The 20,240-nt window shown below is 43.1% G+C and overlaps 1 protein-coding gene across 3 annotated transcripts in view; it reads left to right on the forward strand.

The window, feature by feature from the left end:
- The first annotated feature begins 236 nt into the window (after positions 1-236).
- Positions 237-20,240, forward strand: part of skap1 (src kinase associated phosphoprotein 1) — a 29,806-nt gene continuing 9,802 nt past the window's right edge. The window contains exons 1-10 of one of the 3 annotated variants that reach the window (XM_069704570.1): positions 237-273; positions 463-515; positions 1,715-1,820; positions 2,365-2,390; positions 2,522-2,638; positions 15,338-15,418; positions 15,584-15,667; positions 15,753-15,877; positions 16,428-16,491; positions 18,498-18,719. In XM_069704570.1, the coding sequence (XP_069560671.1) occupies positions 476-515; positions 1,715-1,820; positions 2,365-2,390; positions 2,522-2,638; positions 15,338-15,418; positions 15,584-15,667; positions 15,753-15,877; positions 16,428-16,491; positions 18,498-18,719 (865 nt within the window). In that variant the 5' untranslated portion in view covers positions 237-273; positions 463-475. The other 2 variants (XM_069704568.1, XM_069704567.1) reach the window with 2 other exon arrangements.

Raw genomic sequence — 20,240 nt, forward strand, 5'->3', positions numbered from 1 at the left:
AGCACAAAAAGAGAGGCAGACACAAGATAACCTCACATGTTTATTACAGGCAGTTATGCTATAGTCTCTTGTGCTAATAAAGATCAAAAGAGACAGAGTAAGACAGGCGGTTGTAAGACAGAGGCTTACTGCCAATCAAATTTCCCTGAACCTTGACTTTAAAAGCCACACTGCAGAGGAAGTTGACATCTGTGCACCTGCTCCGCCCTGTTTTGTGCAAATCTAAAATACATGCACGGAAGTTAGGTTGGGTTGCAGCGCAAAAGGACACAGGTGGTTAGACGTTATGCAAGTTTCTCTGTAAGTGTCTGTCTGTGTGTGTGTGTGTGTGTGTGCGTGTGCGCCAGGTTCTTGTTTCTATCATGGAGCTGTAACGGTGTGAAAGAGGCTGGAAGTTCATTTAAAAGCAAAGCGCGAAGGGGCAGTAAAAAGGCTGAGCTAGAAGTGTGTTGTGTTTGACAGGTAGAAGTCCAGGATGGGGACGCTCCCGACCAACATCAGGAGACTGTTGGATGGTAAAGTCTTTATTTATAAATGTTCTTCCTGTTTATCAATCTTATTTTTCACACTGCGGTTTTATTTTGAAAGCTCTGCTATTGGAAAAAAATTGCGTAACTATGAAATATAGCCTCAGCAGGCACGCTTACCACAACATAATGACATCTAAAATTTACCAGTGTTAAGAGTTATGATTGTACTGGTCGCATACACAGACAGTTAAAAGAGCTTGGGAAGTGCCAACCTAAAAAAAGAGAAATGGCAGACTGTCACATTAACAGAAGCAAACACTAGAACATAAAAAGTATCGTATTTATCCATCGTTGTCATGCACTATAAACTGTTTCCAACATAGCAGCGCTGTGGCCGTAACTGCATTTGCATGTACTGCCAGGGCAGAAAGCACCGGGCCTGTAGAAGAGCATTTGCATATTTCAGCACATTTGTGTAATGTGGGAGTGAGGACACAAAGAAATTGATTCAGATAAGTGATACGGGCCAACCTGTTTGGCCTTCATTATCATAAAGATGGCTTTCACGTTTCTTTGTAATGTTACCGTGGCTCGAAATCAGGTTTGCAGTTCAGAAAAGAAAGAAAACATCGATCGTCACTTTCTTCGTTCTCTACCGAAGCCACATAAAGAGAAGGTGTATACTTCTCAGGAAGCAGTGTAGTGGGGAATTACCAGACAGATATTAAACTATAAGACAAGGGCTGGGATATTTAATAGACATTAATTTGCATCAAAAATAATTTGCTTAAGTATTCTGCATGTTTCCAATTGAAATATGTGGACACTTAAACATAACACGACACTCTTTCCCCTTAAGACCTGTGAATAATAAACCAGGATCAACACATATACACTGTATGTACACAAATGCAAGATGTGGTGAAAACTGCAATATTGAATGCATTTTATTGCACAGATTTTTATGTCGTTGTGTACGTGATAAATGTGTGGCATCTACACAAGTTTTTAAATATTTTTTTGGTACATTTGACACATGACCGTTGGACCCAGCAAAGAGGTCGCGAGTGAGTGGTGAGATCTGAGACACCAAATAACATTTTAATCCGAGTTAATATTTGTGAAGTTTAGCAAATGTTTTGTGTGCCACGATCAGCATTATTCAGTCTGACATGAAACCGGCTTCATAAAACACGTCATGAATGTACTGCTTACCGTGTTTTGTCTTTTTTTGTCCTCTTCAGACTGCGAGCTGTTTGTAGCGGAGATCCTTCAAGATGAGAACTTAAGCGAGAGCGCCGAAGAGACCCGGCAGGTCTTACTGAATAACTTCAGGGTCGTCCACGCGAGGTAGGATTTGTCCTCCTGAAGTTAAATCGGACGCACAGGAAGCCACTCTACCATTGAAGTGTGACATTTTTACTTCACAACATCATTATCTAACTTTTGCTGTTAATACCACACGAAACACTTCACTGTTGCTGTAACTGCTTTGAACACAGTATGCAAAATTACATTTGAAGGAACTCATTGAGTCTAATGGTGTCACCTTCAAGACTTCATTCTTGTGCTTATTTATTACTATAAAATGTTTTTAAAGATCTCATACGATAATCTCTTTTTGATTTGGGTAATTTAATCTTGATGTGATTTAATTTCTAAGCGAACCCAAAAAGTGAAACTCTTGTGTGAAGCATGACAGTTGAATCCGGAAGTTGCTGTTGCCTGCACTAAAATGACAAGAGACGCATGCTCTGTGGTTTTGTGGTCTTCGAGTGCAAGAAACAATTACTTTTACGTTTAAAACGCAGTGTTGGAGCTGAGCTGTGAAAAAACGACAAGATGGGAAACTACAAAGAAAATATTTAGATTTGTGCTTGTTTTGATTTTACAGGAACCCTCAGGAGTTCCCCTTAAGATGTGAGTAAAATCCCCTTTAACAATCTCCGTCATTAAAATATCAAACACTGATATGTACAATAGAAACAAGTGCACAAATTAGTCCTAGAAAGTTCACGTCACCCACATATTATTCTCACACACACAATCAGTGGACTTCAGGGACGAAGACGGTTCTGATGACAACCGCAGCTCCAGTCTGGGTCGCTCTGCCCCGTCCGACGACGCCTCGGTAGCCTCTGACTACCAGGATGACGGAGCCCCCGAGTGTAAGTTAACAATAGTCCTCATTCTGATTCCCTCTGTGTGTGTGTGTGTGTGTGTGTGTGTGTGTGTGTGTGTGTGTGTGTGTGTGTGTGTGTGTGTGTGTGAGAGAGGGATCTCAGCTTATTTTGCGCAATGCAGAAATCAGGGCTCAGAAATGGCCTGATTATAAATGTATGTGTCCGTGCACGGCAAAGCAGCACTAATGGCTTTTTCTTCACAACAACAGCTGAGGGGAAGAAAAAACCCAGAATTTGAGCGGTAGACATTAAGCCCACACGATCTCGTTAGAGCGAGCATAATGGGGTGAAATTTCAGCCGTTGTGTAAAGTCTTGTGCGTTTGGTCTATACATTATCATCACGAACACGTGTTTCCGCTGAAAAGGCGACTCGGTGTTGCGAGGAATAACGCGTCGACAAAGGAAAAAGGTTAAAAACAGGGAGTCTGTGTCACAGCACACGATGCGGTAGTCCTCGGAGAGAACTACAGTTTGAACACAACGTCTCCAACATCCTCCCCGGCACACCTACACCTCACCACAGGAAGTGCAGGCGGACCATTTTCCTAATTTGAAAAAAACACAGCACATCTGTGAAATTTCCCTCCCTGCTGGCCTCCTACCTTCTCTGACATGAGTGGCTCCTCCTCCTCCTCCTCCTCCTCCTCCTCTTCCTCTCCTGGCCTGTGTGCAGGTAGGCCCATCCTGCTGCTTGAAGGAAAAAAAAAAAAAGTGGGGGGGAGGAGGGGGAGCTGAGCTGGTGGTTCACAAAGACCTGAATGGTGACCTAGAGCTCCCTCCAGTGGCAGATCCTCCTCTCTCCTCTTCGCTCCTGATCTCCTCTTCGGAGGCTGTGGACTGTGGGAGACGTGGAGGCGGCCCACACAGAGAGGAGGCTTTGTAGCTGCAGGCTAACAAAAGTGATTGATTGACCCCGAGCCCCTCTATTCTTTCACAACCGGGTTTGAAATACAACACTGTACCTGAGGGGCCATGTGTGTGCCATCCCTCTCTCCCTTTATCAACCTTTCTTTCCGTCTTCCCTTTTTCTCCGACTCGCCTCCCTCCCGTTCAGACTTTTTGTATCTCTGACTCTACGTGCCAGCTAATAGCCCTTGACGTGACATGCCGCAGGTGGGCTTTAATGACTCGGCTGCCTCAGGTGCCCGTGTCTGCTCTTTTTAAAAATTATTTGTATTTTTATCTCCTTTTCGCGAGTTAAGCCGGGATGCATGTGGAATTGTGAAATGTGGAAGAGGAATATTTCCACTCACTTTGCTTTAGTAGTTACTGCCAGCTGGATGGAGTCAAATCTGATCCCCTAAATTTTTGGGAAATTAACTCTTCTGCACGCAGAAACACAGACAAAACAAATCACAGCAGATGGTGCGAAGATACACCACGATAAGACGATGACAATTCATTTTCTTTTCTTCTTCTTTTTTTTTTTTTTTCTTAAATGGATCATTTCAGAATAAACAGGAGAAGATTTCCTATGGGGGAAACAAACAAAATCAAACTATAAAATTCTTCAAATCTCCCCCCCTCAGGCTGTGATGGTAACACGCCTAACTACAAACGGCGCCGTCTGTTATCGTGGAAAGCGATCGTTGTTGAAACGCAAACACGTTGTCGCGCCGTTGTCTGTGTTAAATGTGAGAAGTGGCCGATTAAGCAGCACCACCTGAATATTTACTTCTTTTGTTTTTTCTTTTTTCTAGTTGCATTTTGCTGTGAAAAACTAAACGCCCTTCGACGGTGAATAACTACAAGTAAAAAAAACAAACTCAAAACAAACACTTTCTACTGCTCGGATCAATAATCATAACATTTGGATTTGTAAGAAAAATGTCCACCTCGCAGCGCTGCGTCTTTTTTATTGCTGGGGGGCTGCGAGCGTGTTAGCATAGTGAATGGCCTGTGTCCTCAGTGAGAGGGCACGCCGAGTTCATAGTTCATCCTCTGTTCACTGCTAGTTGAAAGAAATGGCTCACTTTTTCTGCTGGGCGGTCTGTTTCGAGGGTGGGTGGGTGGGTGGGGGCAGGGGGTGTTTGTGGAAAAACAGCATTACGCCTTCTTAATGAAATCGGGAGCTTTTTTTTTCCACGATGGCAATTTCTTTTTTTCTTTTTTCACTTTTCTTTTATTTCTTTTAATCCCAAAAAATCAGCGGAATTCTTTTTGCTTCAAATTAATGATAATTTTGTGATTCAGTAAAAAGGAGAAGGTAGAAAATGAAGTTCTTCTTTTCTTTCTTTTTTTCCCCCCACTTGAGTTTTAATTGTGTAATTTTATTCGAGCCTCTACTGTACACAATGGAGACTTTGTGACTTGGGAGAATGTATTATCTGTGGTAATCGACTGCCTGCCTTCGCCGCTCTGTGTTCCCTAACCAGAGAGTGAGTGAGTGTGAAGTCGATGGCTGCTTTTTTTTTTTTTTTTTTTTTTGCAGGGGTGGGGGGGAGGAGCCTGTGTGCCGTTTGATTAGATGCGGTGGCCTGTTGTCTTCAGCGGACTGGGTGACACCAGATTTGTAATGGCTGACAGGAACAGATGGAACCTCCATTGTTCGCCCGGGTGTCTGCATGGTAATGTGAACTGAGTTTCACCCGCCGACCGCACCGGTGACCTGACCGCGCCTGCAGCCTCACCCTGACTTCGTCTGCCCCCCCCCATTAAGCACCCTCCACCTCTCTCTCTCCATGCTATTTGGGGCTCACGCACATTTTCAGCATCCCCCCCCCCCCATTGTCACACTCTGCCATTCCAGCACATTATGCACACGTAAACAAATACAGGCACAAAAAAAATGTCTCCCTCCGGCATCACGCACACACAAATAGACCCCAGGAGACAGCTGGAGACGTGGGGCTTTTTTTTTTTTTTTTAGTCCTGTCATGCTGTTTGCGGGGTCAAGTTTACGAAGTGGAAATGGCCTGTTTGTTCTGCTGTGATTGGGGAGCACCGCTGGGCGCTCGGGGATGTTTGCTGGGAAGCCGCGGCGGTGACGAAGAGCTTTGTTTTCGGGAGAGCGTGCGGAAAAGATGGCGCTTCCGATACGACGCCTTCTTCTTCTGTGATTGTAATGATTGGATTATGATGCACCGTCCAGCCTGTGTTTACTCAGGTGGTGGCTGCGTGTGCTATTTTCAGCCATACTTAAAGTTGACGCGTTTATTTATTGATCCTTTTGAATGACATGAGCTGACACTGGAGTTATTGTTCATAATCTGACATTTTATCCACGCCTTTCTTGTATGTCGTTTATTTTAGCTTGCAGCCGGATATAGGGCTGTTGATTCCTCTATAAATTAGTATTTCTTGTGTAAACTTTGTGGACAAAGAAACAGAGAAAATTGTCCATTGCAGTTGACTACAACTCAAATAGTTTGTTGTGTCCCACCAGCAGTCAAACATCCAAACTTTACTGTCACATTAGACAAAGAAAAGCAACATATCTTTCCGATAGAGAAGCGGGAACAAGAGGAGGTTTAGCTCTTTGACTAATTGACGAATGGACTAATAGTTTCTGCTCTGAAGGCAGGTGTCTTCTGACGTGTTGTCCGATGTTAAGAAGGCGGGAATGCGACTCCTGTCAGCGGTCGCCGTGCCAGCCCAATTTCCCGAACCGATTACTGGCACTAGAATACAGTCGGATAACCAATTTGAAGTTACGTCTCGCCGTTGCCCATTTCTCATTTGAATATGAGCAGCCAATGCAGAGTAACAACATTATCACGCAGTGCTAGTAAATTGAATATTAAATCTAAATTCTGCCGTTTTGGCCGGAGCTCGACGGAGCGGAGTGTTTTTGTGGGTGCGTGCCCGGGTCTGTTGGCTGGTGAAAGAGGGAGAAAAACAATGCCAGCTGAGGGATTGATGCTCCATTAGAGGGTTAATCAGCGATGTTTAATGCGCCAACTGGCCCCTTGTCTGAGTGTGAAGTCGAAATAAGTCATAAAGAAAGTGAAAGCGAATGTTGAAACGGAGCAGAATAAACCGCTTCGCAGCTATTACCGCAGTTTTTATTAGTTTATTTTAATTTAGACGCAGCACCCGCTTTGCGCAGACGACGTCCTCGCGGTCGCGCTCGTCTGCCCACTTTACTGAACTTTTGACCTTCCGGCCTCTCGCTCGGGCGACCCGTGACCCGGCAGCGCTCGGGTCCGGCGTCGCGTTGAAGGATCGAGGCCTCGCTCGTCACGGCGCGGCCATCAGTCACAAAAGTTTCCGCGGACTCGCTTGATAGCCGTCTACTGTATCTATCCGTCAGAAATATTCGCCCGGAGATTCATTTTTCACGGCGTTCATCGGTGTATGGATTTTGTGACATTCGGATGGCGGCTGCTCGTTTGCGAGGAAGCGAAGGAATATGTTAATGACCTCCACTCTTCCTCGTTCTCCTCCGCTCTCCTTTTTCCCCCTCTCCTCCCTCAGTCGCTGTCTGTGTGCCTTTTTTTTTTCTGGAGAGAGAGATAACACACACACACACACACACACACACACACACACACACACACACACACACACACACACACACACACACACACACACACACACACACACACACACACACACACACACATTACGAGGCAGGAGCAGTGCTCTGTGCATCGCTGCGACTGCTCGCCATCAGGGTTCAAAAGTTCACGCTATTCCCCTCGGGCTACTGTGCTGCTGCAGATGCTGATAGTCTTTTCTTTCTCCCTCTCTCCTGGCTGCCTTTCTTCCCCTCTCTCCCTCGCTGTTTACACTATTAATCTTGTACACTCTCTCTCACACACTCACTCACACTGCCTGGCAAGAAGAGAGCGGCTTGAAGGGGGGATTTGGACGTATTTAACCGAGGGGCATCCATCACTCTCATCCCCGGCTTCACCCCCACAAAAAAAAAAAAAAAAAGCCACAGCGTGTAGTTTTTTTTTTTTTTTTTTTTTGCATCCTCCTGGTCTGTAAGCCCTCTGATGCAGCTCTCCCCTCATTTGCTTTGTTTTATTGTTGCGCCGCATATAATTACATCCCTCCGTTTTGCCTCTGGTGCAGCGCCGTGTTGAAACCCAGGGAAAACAGGCGAAGGTAAATGTGCGGCAGTCCATCTGTAAAGAGGCACATAGGCAGAATGCAAAGTGGGAAGCTGGGGCAGGGTGGCTCCTAATCTCCCCCAGAGCTGTCAATGTCACAGACAAATAGCAAAACTATCAGATGCGGCGGGTTCACCCAGAGGTTAGCGTTCCCAGGTACCTCCTGCACTCACTCCCTCTCTTTCTCCCCCTGCCTTGCAAATGAGAATTTGATTTTGCCCTCCACTGGAATCCATTTCTGGAGATGAATGAAGTTTCAATGCCAAGCCCAGGTGGCCCCGCTGATTTCTTAGGGAAATAAATGGAGATGGGAGAGATGTGTTGGCCTGTACACAGACAGTGACACGCCAGCTCCCGGTGCCTCTGGGATCCCTCTGTTTAATTGTTGCTGTAACGTAGCGCTCTGAGGTCGTTAACATGCCCTTGTGGAGTTATTCCAGGATGTCGAGGATGCATCCCTCTTTGCGCCGGGAGCGCCGCACGGCCGGGAGAAGTCACCGCTCGGCGTGCGTGCCAAGTGGGACAGGGCTGCCGTGGGCTTGTGTTGCTGTGTAAAGATTGCTAATCTACAGTGGTAATTTTCCCCTTTGATTTGGAGTGACCTCGGTTGTAGGTCAGCTTTATCTCACCGAAATCTGAGGCCACTCGAGTGGAAACACGGTTTTGTTGTAAAGAAACTTTGTCCTGTTTGGCAGCGTGAAAACACACGATTAATTTTATTAAAAAAATGCATTCAGATGATTAACTTTAAAATATACATTCCCTCCTCCACTAATCACAATTAAAGTGGCAGCATTTTATTAAATGTCAGGTTTAAACAAACAGCAATTCAATTGTTTTTTTATCATGTAGTTTATCTATATCAGTTTTTTTTTTTGTGTGCCTAATTTAATGTGTTCAGTGATTGTAATCTCAGCCGCCCTTTGAAAAATGTGTGCAAACATAATTTTAAGATAACATTTACAAAAACATGAATTAAAAGTATCATTCTTGCTATTTTATGGTATCGTTTTAAATCACCTGTGCGGCAGTTATTGTCGTAGACGTTGATTTACCTGCGAATGAAACGAGACAAAACTGACTTGGCTTTGTTTTTTCTGATATATGAATTCATTCATTTTAAACAACCAAAAGAAAAGAGGAGACAAAGAAAAAGTTTTAAAAAGTTTGTAAATTATATATATTTAAAAAAAAAAAAAAAAAAAAAGTTGAAGCCTATTTTCATTATTTCTATTTTATTACTACCTTACTCTCTCTTTTTTTTTTTTTTTTTTTTTACCTGGATATATAGAAATACTGTACTGTAACACTAAATTCAATTTTAATTACATAATGTACGAGAATAATACTTAAATTATTAATTTTATTGCAGTTGTTTTAAAATAAGGCACATTTTCTCCAGTAAAATATGAAAAGCAAACAAAAAAAAAGACTTTATCATACTAATTTACTCGGAAAAGGCCAAATCCTAAGTAATTATTCAGTCACTACTCGGCCCTGTTTATTAAAGACTGAATGAAAATGCTCCAAAATATCGTGAATATATCACACGTCATTATTTGTTGGTCCTCTATGAAATTTTATGGCAAAGTCTAAAACAAAAGTAATTATCTTAGCTTTAAATAGGTAATACTCACCCAAATGAATAGTCCTAGTTTCATTATTAATTATTGGAAACAATTGTTTTGATTTCTATATATCCCATTAAATAAAAAATAAAAATCTATAATTTGGTCCTCTGAGATAATTGCAATTAAAATATCTGTATTTTAGGTTAAACTCGCTTCATCAAAATTTAAGTAAGACGCTGCTTTCGATGAGCATTTTTCCTTATTTTCCTCTGGAGAATAATTTCTGTGACACCTGTTGCCTGTGGAATAGCAGTTTATTTATGAAAGGAGGCAAAGAATGATAGCGTCCAATCGTTATTTATTGGCGTAATATGTAACTGCAGCGACTGTAAACCACGAGTTATTTATATAAAATGCTAATCTGTGTGAGACATTGCTCAGGAAGCACACTGCCATGTCATACTCCTTAGTAAAATCATATTTAAAGCATTTAAGTGGAAATAACGGGAGCATTTTAAAGCTGCAATAACAGTACATTCAGAGGAGGAGTGTGTTGATTTTTTTTATTTTATTTTTTGTGAGTGTTTGTCCCTCCAGACTCTGCCGTCGACTGCGTTATATCCCTTTTTTTTTTATCGCAGCCTCCTCTGTGGGCCCCGAAACTCCTCCATTGTTGGTATTTATATTCTTACGACTGTTTTTTTTTTGTGTGTGTGTGTGTCTGTCAGCGAAGCAGCTGAAAACCATCCCCAGCGATTAGAGGATCATTGTATCTGCAGTTAAGCATTTGAATAGTGGTAGTAAATCTAGAAAAGGGAAATTCAGGGTCGCTGTAGACGCTGCTTATGGCTGCCCAGGGGGAAGCCGATGTCACATAGTAAATTTAGCCCCTTAGTGTCTTTAGAGTGGCCGGTCTGTGATGTTTGAGTGTGGAAGGAATAGAAGCTAGAATAACTTGACATCTATTCCTGTGTCGAAGCACGGAAACATCTATTTTTCTATTTGTGTAACAGACTAAGTCAGACACTTTAAAAAAAAAAAAAAAAAGAGAGACGCCAGATATATCTCTTCGATCTAACTCAATTTCCAGAATCCAAATTATTTCCGAAGTGTGATAAAATATTTACCGGATCATTTCTGTGTGCATTAAAGTTTGCTTTAGTGCTTTTATCTCAAGTCCCATTTGTTGTCTGACCTGATTGACGTCCTTGATCCAAAAAAAAAAAAAAAAAAAAAAAAAAAAAATCCTTAATCACTTCTGCATAAATTCCCGGCGCCATTAAACATTATTAGCCGGTGATACAGGCATCATGCAGCCCGATATAATGCACTGCATGTTTTCTTTGGTTTCGAACACATGCATTAGGAGGTTCTAAACATGGTTTATGTATCGATGACTGAGGTCCTAATCAAATCAGGGGGAAGGGAAGGAGGGCAGGAGAAGACGTCCTGCCCTTAACCTCAGTGCCTCTCAGTCTCTCCTCCCTCCTGACGGCCGCCTCGCTGGAGGGACGCGCAGGCAAAAAGGGCCTCCTACCGTAATGAGGAAAAATTTATCAATTTAGCCCGGCCTGTGCGCAGATTGAGCGCCGGGCGGGTGAAGGTGCACCGAGTGAATCCTTTTTCCTAATCAAGGGCCGTATCCAGGAGGATTGCGGTCTCGTTCTGAGCTCGGTCTGTGGAATCAGCAGCATTCCTTCCCCCCGCAGCCCCCTCAGGGCCGGGTAGCCTCTCCCTGCCTTCTGTTTCACCTCATCAGCAGAGTTCACATGGGGGTCAGGTCCCCCCCCCACCTCCCCCGCCCCCCCTCGATGCTGCATTCAATGCAATACCTCTTGCATGGAAAAAGCCGCCGTGAAAGGTCCCCCCCCCCTCCCGTGTTCAAGGACTAAGCAGAGGAGAAAGAAGGCATATGATAACTTTCTGAACTTCATTTCTACTCGTTCTTCAGGGGTGGGGGTGGGGGGTGTTCACCTCTGCACGCACACGTATTAATCCCATTACTAGTGTTTTACCTTATAGTCACAAGTACATACTGATTTACTGACAGCATATTGTTTTCTCTGGGTTAAAAACTAAAAACCTCTCTTTCTGCAGCTACTTTATTTTTTATTTAATTATGAGGGATATTGTGCATTAAAAAAAAAAAAAAACATCAGTTTGGTGTAAATTTGCCGAATTCAAACCAAAAGTCTTAAGTTTATTCAGAGTCCGCAGGCAGGTTGATGTAAAGGATTAAAAAAACAAAACAAAAGAAGAAGCGTGACAATAAGCAGACGTCTGTTAATTGATTGTCATTTCTAAAGCAGGAATGCCAGCTGGTTTTCTTCTATAATAGCAAAACTGGATATCCTTGGACTGTCGGTCGGACAAAATAAGCAGCTGGAACCTTACAGCTTTGCGAAAAGGCGTTTTTCACAATTTTATGAAGTTTCAGACAAAAGATTGATCCGCAATCAAGAAGTAATTAATAAATAATGACAGTAATCGATAGCTTATATCACAAAATCAGAGCTCATTACTGTCAAATGCAACAGAAATAAAAAAATAAAAAAAGCTGCTAAAAACAGACATACATGGCAATAAATGTACAATTTTACACTATGAGCACAGGGGACTACAGAAATATAGAGTTTTAGGGAGTATGAAACACAAAAAAGGGTTAGTGCAGGCACACAAAACAACTAATATTATACATCACAGGCATTGCACATTGATTAGCAGTGCAAAATATTATCAGGTGATTTTATTATAGTATGTACAAACATCCTATGTGACATTACAACACTGTGAGGAAGATGTTCAGACATGTGATGCATTTTAGGCAGTATTTTCTACACAAGTCACATTTCCTCCTGTTTTTTTCCCCCACTTTATCTGACAGTGTATATGTACATATATATATATATATATATATATGCATAGCCTCTTAAAGTACACATTCCCCCCCCGCTGGGTCTGACTCCTGCCGCTCCTCTCTGCTCATCCTGAGGATCGCTCGCTTCACTTCAGCATCTCCTGCAGCACCATCAACATCTTCAGCGCCTTTTTCTTTCCTGCGTGTTTTCGTAACATCTTCTTGTTGCGTTATGACCAACCGTTAGATCTAATGTAACATATTAAGTCCTCCCACCCAACCATTTCCCTTCATTTTGATTCACTCTCTATCCAGCCTTTGATTGACTTTCAGCCTAACTAAAGTGGATTTTAATGAGAGAATACATTAACTCCCTCTGGTCATGCTAACATAAATCAGCCTTTTCTTGCGGGATCAACTGCTGAGCTCATAACACCATGCTGAGAGAGTGTGAATAACCAAATGAGAGATTGGGGCTGTGGCTGAAACCGCTGGCAGCTCGGGCGCATTGTTGTTCATCCCCTTCTGAGTTTAACAGGAGTTCAGGGAGGCAGCAGAACAGAGCACTTATCAGCACACAGGTCAGCTCGCTTTATGGAAACGCTCCTTCGTCGGGATCAATTAAACACGTATCTCCACTCGATTTCTATCGATTATTTCCTTCCATTTGGCGTCTCAAATCTTTTCCCTCCCGATGACCGCCGAGAGACGTTAGATTCGGTTAGCGCGGCTCCTCACCTTGATTTACGCAACGCGGGATGCGACTCTTAACATCACATCTATCTGCTTCTCTATGTTGGTAATTGCACTCAGCTAAATAGGTTATGCTGAAATATCAATAAATTGCCATCAGATTAATGTCAATACCAAAGCTGTGGATGGTGCTAATTAAAACGCAAAAGGGATGAAAATGAAGTCATGGCATCGCCCTGAATAATTGATAACGCAATTTATGATTTTTATGAAAGAGTGCCGTCTGTCTGCGATTTTGATGAGGCCTTAATTAGATGCGTTAATGTGTCTCTCTGTGCCTGTACTCAAACTCAAAACTCAAACAGCATGGTGGGGTTTTTTCTCTTTTTTTTTTTTTTTTTTTTTTTTTTAAGGCTCTAAATTACACGTTTTCAAATAACATTATCTGCTTAAAATTGGTCCCAAAGAGGTGTTAGTGTGTAATTTTCATTAAAGGAAGCATTGTTAACTCGGGACCAATCAGATTGCGGCGCTGCTGCTACCCTGTGGACGAACCCTGAATTAGCGTGTTGCATGTTTGACTAGAGTTCATATTCACGCAAAGGACAGTGAAGTGAGGTCAGGTCACCTTGTGTTAACGTGTTAAGCGGGCATGAATGTGTAATGTTTATTGACTCAAGTGGGATCAGACTTATCCTGTGTGGATTTTGCACCTCCTCATCTATTAGCAGGGCTCGACCTTTTTGAGATAAATGAAGAGCGAGGGAAGCAGACGGATGAGGAGATTAGAAGTGGGCCGCAACAGGGAAGCAGGACCGGGGGAAAGAAAAAAAGAAAAAAGGACGGACTGCTGGCGGATAAATGAGGTGGAGGAGCGTAATGACCGCTGTTTGTTATGATGTACTGAATCAGGTTCTCTTTGACAAAACAGTCCTTAGCACCTCTGTATTTATAGTGTCACCAGTCAGTCCATCCACAAAGGCAGGCCGATGATATGTGAGTGTGTTAGTGCGGCGAGGTGTCTGGAGCTCTGCTCTGGAGTGACCCGCTCATCCGTCAGGACCGCGAACCTGGAGCGGCAGGAGGTGATGGGGGGGGGGGGTATTGGATCAGGCGCTGGTCTGTTGTGGACTTAAATCTCCCGCCGAGCAAACAGCCGACATCGGCTTCAGATTATTCAGATGAAACTCGCTGAGAAAAGACTAAACAAAAACTTGGAAGAAAGAGAGCATCCCAGAGTTTCTCAGTTTCCTTCTTCTTGCCGATTTTTCTGAATGACACACAGGTTCCTGTTTGCCTCACGTTGGAGGGGGAGGGGGGTTGGAGGGGTAGGGGTTGCTCTTTGTTTAAGCCAGAGGAGCCCGTTGTGGGTTGACATGTTTGGTTTTTCCCAGCAGTTAAACAGGCGCCTTTCTGGAGGGGGTGGGGGTGGGCCATTCCCCTTGTCATCCTCTGTGGTCTGAACGAGGGGTGTCGCACTAAACTTGTGTAAATGCTCTTTAAAGTTGTTTCCTGTTTCAGACTAAAATATGCAGCTCGTGCTCCTTCTGTGTTCAAATCCTCACCGTGCTGAGCTTTGTCTGTCACGCGCAGTAAAATCTGATAGAAACACGGCTAAACGCTAGGAAATCAGATTCTTTTTTATTTTTTGGCATCAGAACTCCAACACTTAACTTAATTCCTTGAACAGCTGGTTAAACCTGCATGTCTTGAGGCTCCCTGCTGCGGAGACTTTAAGGACGTGTCTCATGCCTTATAACTGCAAAACCTCCCCGTTCGATTCCAGCTGTGTCGTAACAAGAGGAAATAACAAACTACGACTCCTCAGTGGGCCGAGGACCACGTTAAAGTGCTCCGTGCATCACCTGACTGCTGCACTAATTAACTTAAGGCTCTTAAAGTTGTGCTATTTTCCCGCGATGTTTAGAGTTTGACTTTGCAGATTGAAGCGAGTTGCTGAATTCCCACAGGAAGGTTGCTCTCATTAAATTGCCGTGCGAGCAGATGAATGGACTGCAGCGCTCAGCAGCACTGTACACGTATCGATCCTCGTTTCCCAAAGCCTAACGGGGATGTATTTGATCCACAGGCGGGGAGACTTTATAGTCTGACGTGTGTTTGTGTGTGTGTGTGTGTGTGTGTGTGTGTGTGTGTGTGTGTGTGTGTGTGTGTGTGTGTGTGTGTGTGTGTGTGTGTGTGTGTGTGTGTGTGTGTGTGTGTTTTTCCCTGGGAATAAAGGAAGTGTAGCTTATTAAGTTTTAGTACAAAAATAATCAATCGATTAATCAATTAGTTGATTGACAGGAATAATTTCGCGAACAGAAAATGTATTTGAGGTCATTCATCAATATAAAAATGCCAAACTTTGTGATTTAAGCTTCCGTAATGAGAGAATTTTCCGCTTTTCTCTGTGGTGTGCTTATAAATTGAATGTTTTTGTGGGTTTTGATTAATAACAAGACATTTGAAGAAGTCAACACATTAATCTGCTTGTGCTCACAGACTTTGGTGACATTGCGTCAGTGGCAGCTCAGGACCTGAGCAATATCTTGAAGCAAGGCTACCTGGAAAAGAAAAGAAAAGGTACAACAGCATATAGATGGAAGTGTTAAATGCAGTGCAGTTTATCGCATTTCTGGGAAATGTTGAGTGAATTTGTGTCTAATATTTGTATTTTGTGCATTTTTTCTATCTGAATAATCAGCTGCACGTGAGTAATTTTCCATCTTCGTGCTCTTCTGTCTTCAGATCACAGCTTCTTTGGCTCAGAGTGGCAAAAGAAATGGTGCGTCCTGAACAATTCCATCTTCTACTACTTCGGGAGTGAAAAAGGTTTGTTTTCGAAACGTGCAGAAATTCTACGGCCGCACACGTTGAATCAAAAACACGTCGTACCATGTGTCATCCCTCCTCACAGATAAACAGCAGAAGGGCTCGTTCTACATCAACGAGTACAGCGTGCAGCTGGTGAACAACCAGAGGAAAGACTCCAAAAGAAATGCCTGTTTTGAGCTCTCTGCTCCGGGACGACGGAACTTCACGGTCAGTTTCCCCACAACAAGTTCGCCAACTAAAATTTGTTCCTCTTGAATAGAAAACAGAATATTTGTGGATTTTGGACCTTTTGTCAGACAAACAAAGACATTTGAAGAAGTGATCAGGATTCCCCTCATTTCTTTATGATTTTCTTTTTATAATCTAATTTAGAAAATTGTCATCAGATGATTTAAATACTTTTTTTTTGGTTGAATCACTATATAACATTATGTTCTAAATAAAGAGATGTTGGAAATATATTGTAATTTGCCTCAAATATTTTTTTTATTAGGTTAAAAACTGCAGTATCAGTCCGGCGTTAATGAAAATCATGTTGGAAAACATATTCACTAACTAACACATTGGCCAACTGACTCACTATAATTTAATGCGTCATAGATATTTGAAAAGAGACCGTTTCTGCTTGTTCTTTTTCTCCTTACTAGACGGCTAGAAAAAGATTTGATAAATGCTTCAGTAATTAAACATCTGGACGTATAAAGGCTCGTTCAGATGTGATGATAATCTCCGTGTTATTGACGCTCTCTCCCTCCAGTTCACTGCCAGCAGCCCTCAGGAGGCCAGAGAGTGGGTGAACCAGATCAATTTTGTACTCAGAGGTAAGCCAGCATCTCTTTGTACTTTTTTTTATTTCACTAATTACGTGTGATGTTAATTTTAAGACGAGTAAATGTTGAGCTTGTAGAAAATAGGTGTTTGAAAGCAGTTTAAATTGTAGTTTCTCCGCTGAAGTTTTCAAAGGAGCAGAAAAGGTCACAGGTTCGAGAAAAACCCTTCATCATCTCCGACTCGTATGAGAACCACCCGATCCATCACTAACTACACAGCCCAACACGCCAGTCCTGAACCTCCTCAGTCCACATGTCACCCGCCGTGTCATGTGCACCATCGTGTAGGTCTACTTCTGGCCCTCCCCCCGAACCTCTCCACACACACACACACATACACACACATACACCCCCCCACCTCGACCCCCAACCCTCCTACTGAATTCCAGCTTACAGGAAATTGATTGGTAGATGTTCTGGTTATCCTCCAGTGACATTGATTTCTGCTTGGCTGCTGGTGTACGGCCGAGGACCTGATACCCTGTGTTGCAGTGGCCAGTCGCCTGCAATGAGACAGCTCCTCCATCTGAGCGAGCCGTCGTGCCTCGTCTACTCTAAAATGGGCTCGGGCCGGGCCACTGGTTTGCGGGAAGTAACAGACACTCTGCAGTTTGTCTTACTTCCTTCCAGGAGAGGTTTTACTACAAAATACAGTCTGATCCAGAGCACGGAGCCAATTATTTCATCCTCTTCACCTTGAATTTACCTGAGAACGAGACTGAATGGTTTCCTTTTTAGGTGTGCTGTCATGCTTTCAAGAACTTTAAGAACATTTCTTAAAGCATTTTGCCTTGAATATGAGGACACGGAGCATATATGACATGGCATTGCAAATGAGGTTTAACAGGAAACATGGGGAAGATGTGAAAGGGAGGGGCGAATAAAGAGCTGGATCCGCAACTAAGACCGTAAAGAATACAGAATCTCTGTTCAACAGTCCCTGCAGGAAACCGCAATGTTGCGTTTGCAATAATTGATGGTAAAAATGTCCTCAAAAGAAACTCTGCTGAAGGTATTGCTGCATAGAGGTGCATTTCCAAACAAAAACTACTCATTTCCAATCAGCACGGCTCTGCTTCCTCTCCTCTCACCATCAAAACAAACTCTGTACTCTGGAGAAAACCGGAACAATCGGGAAAACCGGAAGTGACAGGGTTTGTCGGAAATGTGGTTTTAGCACTATTTTATCTCGGGAATGACGATTTTTAATTAGTTTCATACATACTTCAAGTTGTAAGAGACTGCACTTTGTTTTTGTTCATACAGTAGGCTTACGTGTTGAATTAGTATGAAATAAACAGCATCTAAAGCTCTTATTTTAACAGCAGATTTAACCTTTGTCTTCTATTCTACAGTCACAGACTTCCTGTTCTGTAAAGCTAAGTCACTTTTAGGACGTTTTTGTTGAAAAAGTTTGAAAGAAAGTTAAAACAAATCAGAAGTAAAATATGTCTGTTATTTGCAGCATTATTATTATCATGGGATGTGTTTACATATTACTTCTTATTAAGTAGGGCTTAAAATTATTTTTTTTGCCTCGACTGCAAAAAAATCATTTATAACTTTGCAAATTATATCACAATTTCAGAAAATCATTACAAAATTAAGCATTTTAATCGTAACAATCACAAAAAAAAAGTCCTGAGTAATGGGACTCATTGTTAGGTCCTTAGATTATTATGTAAAATTGAACAATTGTTAAGTTATTCAGGTTTTTCTCTGTTTTCATATCGTTGCAAATACTCCACAACAATTTGTTGCCTGATATTAAAAGATTAAAAACACTTAATAGTTAATGAAAACAGGAAGTATTTGCTGCGTGAGTGCACGGCTGCACTGCTGCTGTAAAGGCACGTGTCTGCGCATGTTGTGCAGCGAGGCCCTTTCCAACATCCCTCTTACTTTACCTTTTAACGCATGTCTCTTGTCTTTCGTGCCACGCTGTGCTCCGTCTTCACGCTAACGCCGCCTATCACGTCGTCTCTCCGTCCCCTCAGATCTCAGCTCCAACTTCATCCCTTACGACGATGACGAGGAAGAGGAAGGGAGAGATGTGGAGGAGGAGGAGGAGACCTACGATGACATTGAGGGGGTGGCCGGCTCTTCCCCTCCTCGGCCGGCCCCGAGCGGCAAACGGGGAGGAGGAGGAGGAGGACGGGGGCAGGAGACGGGGGAGGTCGAGGAGGAGGACGACGAGGATATCTACGAGGTGCTGCCAGGTATGAGGATGTGGTTACCTCGCACGCAGCACCCCACCCACCCACACTCACCCAGATAAATAGATAGGAAGGTGGTGCACACAGAAACCCTCATGATACTCCGTCAGACAAATAGACACCATCCCTCTGACTCACACACACTCAAACCCTCAGGGAGTTTTTTTTAGTTTTTTTTTTTAGCAACGAGAAATATTTGTGGTCTCCCCCGACTGTGAAATTTGTGTTGCCAGGTGCCTCCTCATCACCGCAACGCCCAGACTGATCACTCATTTCAAATCAAGCTACACTAATAGGCTTGTCCACACCGGGGTGGCGCCTGCAGAGCCACACAGCACAGGAAGGGGAAGATTCACTTACGCCGTCTCCAAGTCCGTTTCCTCCTTATCTCTCCCAACAGTTATGTTGTTGAAATCAGCGAGAGGCCGGCCACTTTCCGATGCTCCGTCACAGAACGTCCAATTAGCTAATGTTGCCAGGCAACAAATAGCCCACAACTCAATCCACTAAGCAAGAGATTTTGGCTAAAATTGCCTGGCAACAGCAATTTAGTTGAAAGAATGTAAAAACTGCATCTCTCAGGGCTTAAAATAGTTCTCCAGCTCTTAATGTCACATCTTTAATAGAAATTAGAGTTTGACTGACGAGTCGTTGTCCACCTCCCCCCCCCTGTGTGTGAGCTCCCACTGAGGGAGGGTGGAGGGGGACAGTCCCATGTGTCAGGGTTGGCTACAAGATCCCAAGAAGGACAAAAGGGGTGATCCGATCTTCTCGTCCATCACTCTTTCTATTAAATAAGATACATCAAGATTCTGTTTCACTCGGTGAGTACATTACCTTTTGCCAAAATCACTGGCGAGAGGGGGAATCAGTCTTCCAACTGTCACGCCGCCGTTCAAAGCCATCTGGGAAGAGGTACAGACCCTGACCACAGATGGCATATCGAATGACGGGCTCTTTCCTTCACTTTCTCACCCCTTCACTTATCAATCACTCTGCACCTCTCTTTGCTCAGCTTTTACACCACGATTGAAAACTGTAAATTATTTTTACAAAATTTTGTATTTTAATTAATCAGAAATGCCAAAGAAGAGAAAAAGCTGACAGGAAATTTTTTTAGGACACTCCTTCACCCATTTGTCTAATTTTAGCACACAAATGTTTTTCCCCCCTAAAAGTTAAGATTAAATGTCTAGAAACATTCATTTTAATTTGCTAAATTGCATCCTAGACTGCAGCGTTACATTTTTACGTGACGAGACCGCTCGGTTTTGTCAAAGCGAAACTCCCAACGTGGCTTCGGTTTGCAGGCTGAATGCTGAAGCGACGGTTGGTATCGGCTCTGGTCCTGATGACTGATTTTATTGACTGGAAAATTAAATCACTTTGATACAGAAAGCTTTGGCCCGTAGCGGTGGCCTCTCCACGAAACGATGCTCCTCTCTGCAGCCGTTGGAGAGGACTGAACAAATGTTTGGGCGCATTGAAAATAAATTAAAACGTTGTTGTTGGGTTGTTGTTTTT

The sequence above is a fragment of the Brachyistius frenatus genome, unplaced genomic scaffold, assembly GCF_029030835.1.
Source record: "Brachyistius frenatus isolate BFR_SWC_R1_liver_20210118 unplaced genomic scaffold, ASM2903083v1 Contig_51, whole genome shotgun sequence".
NCBI lineage: Eukaryota > Metazoa > Chordata > Actinopteri > Embiotocidae > Brachyistius > Brachyistius frenatus.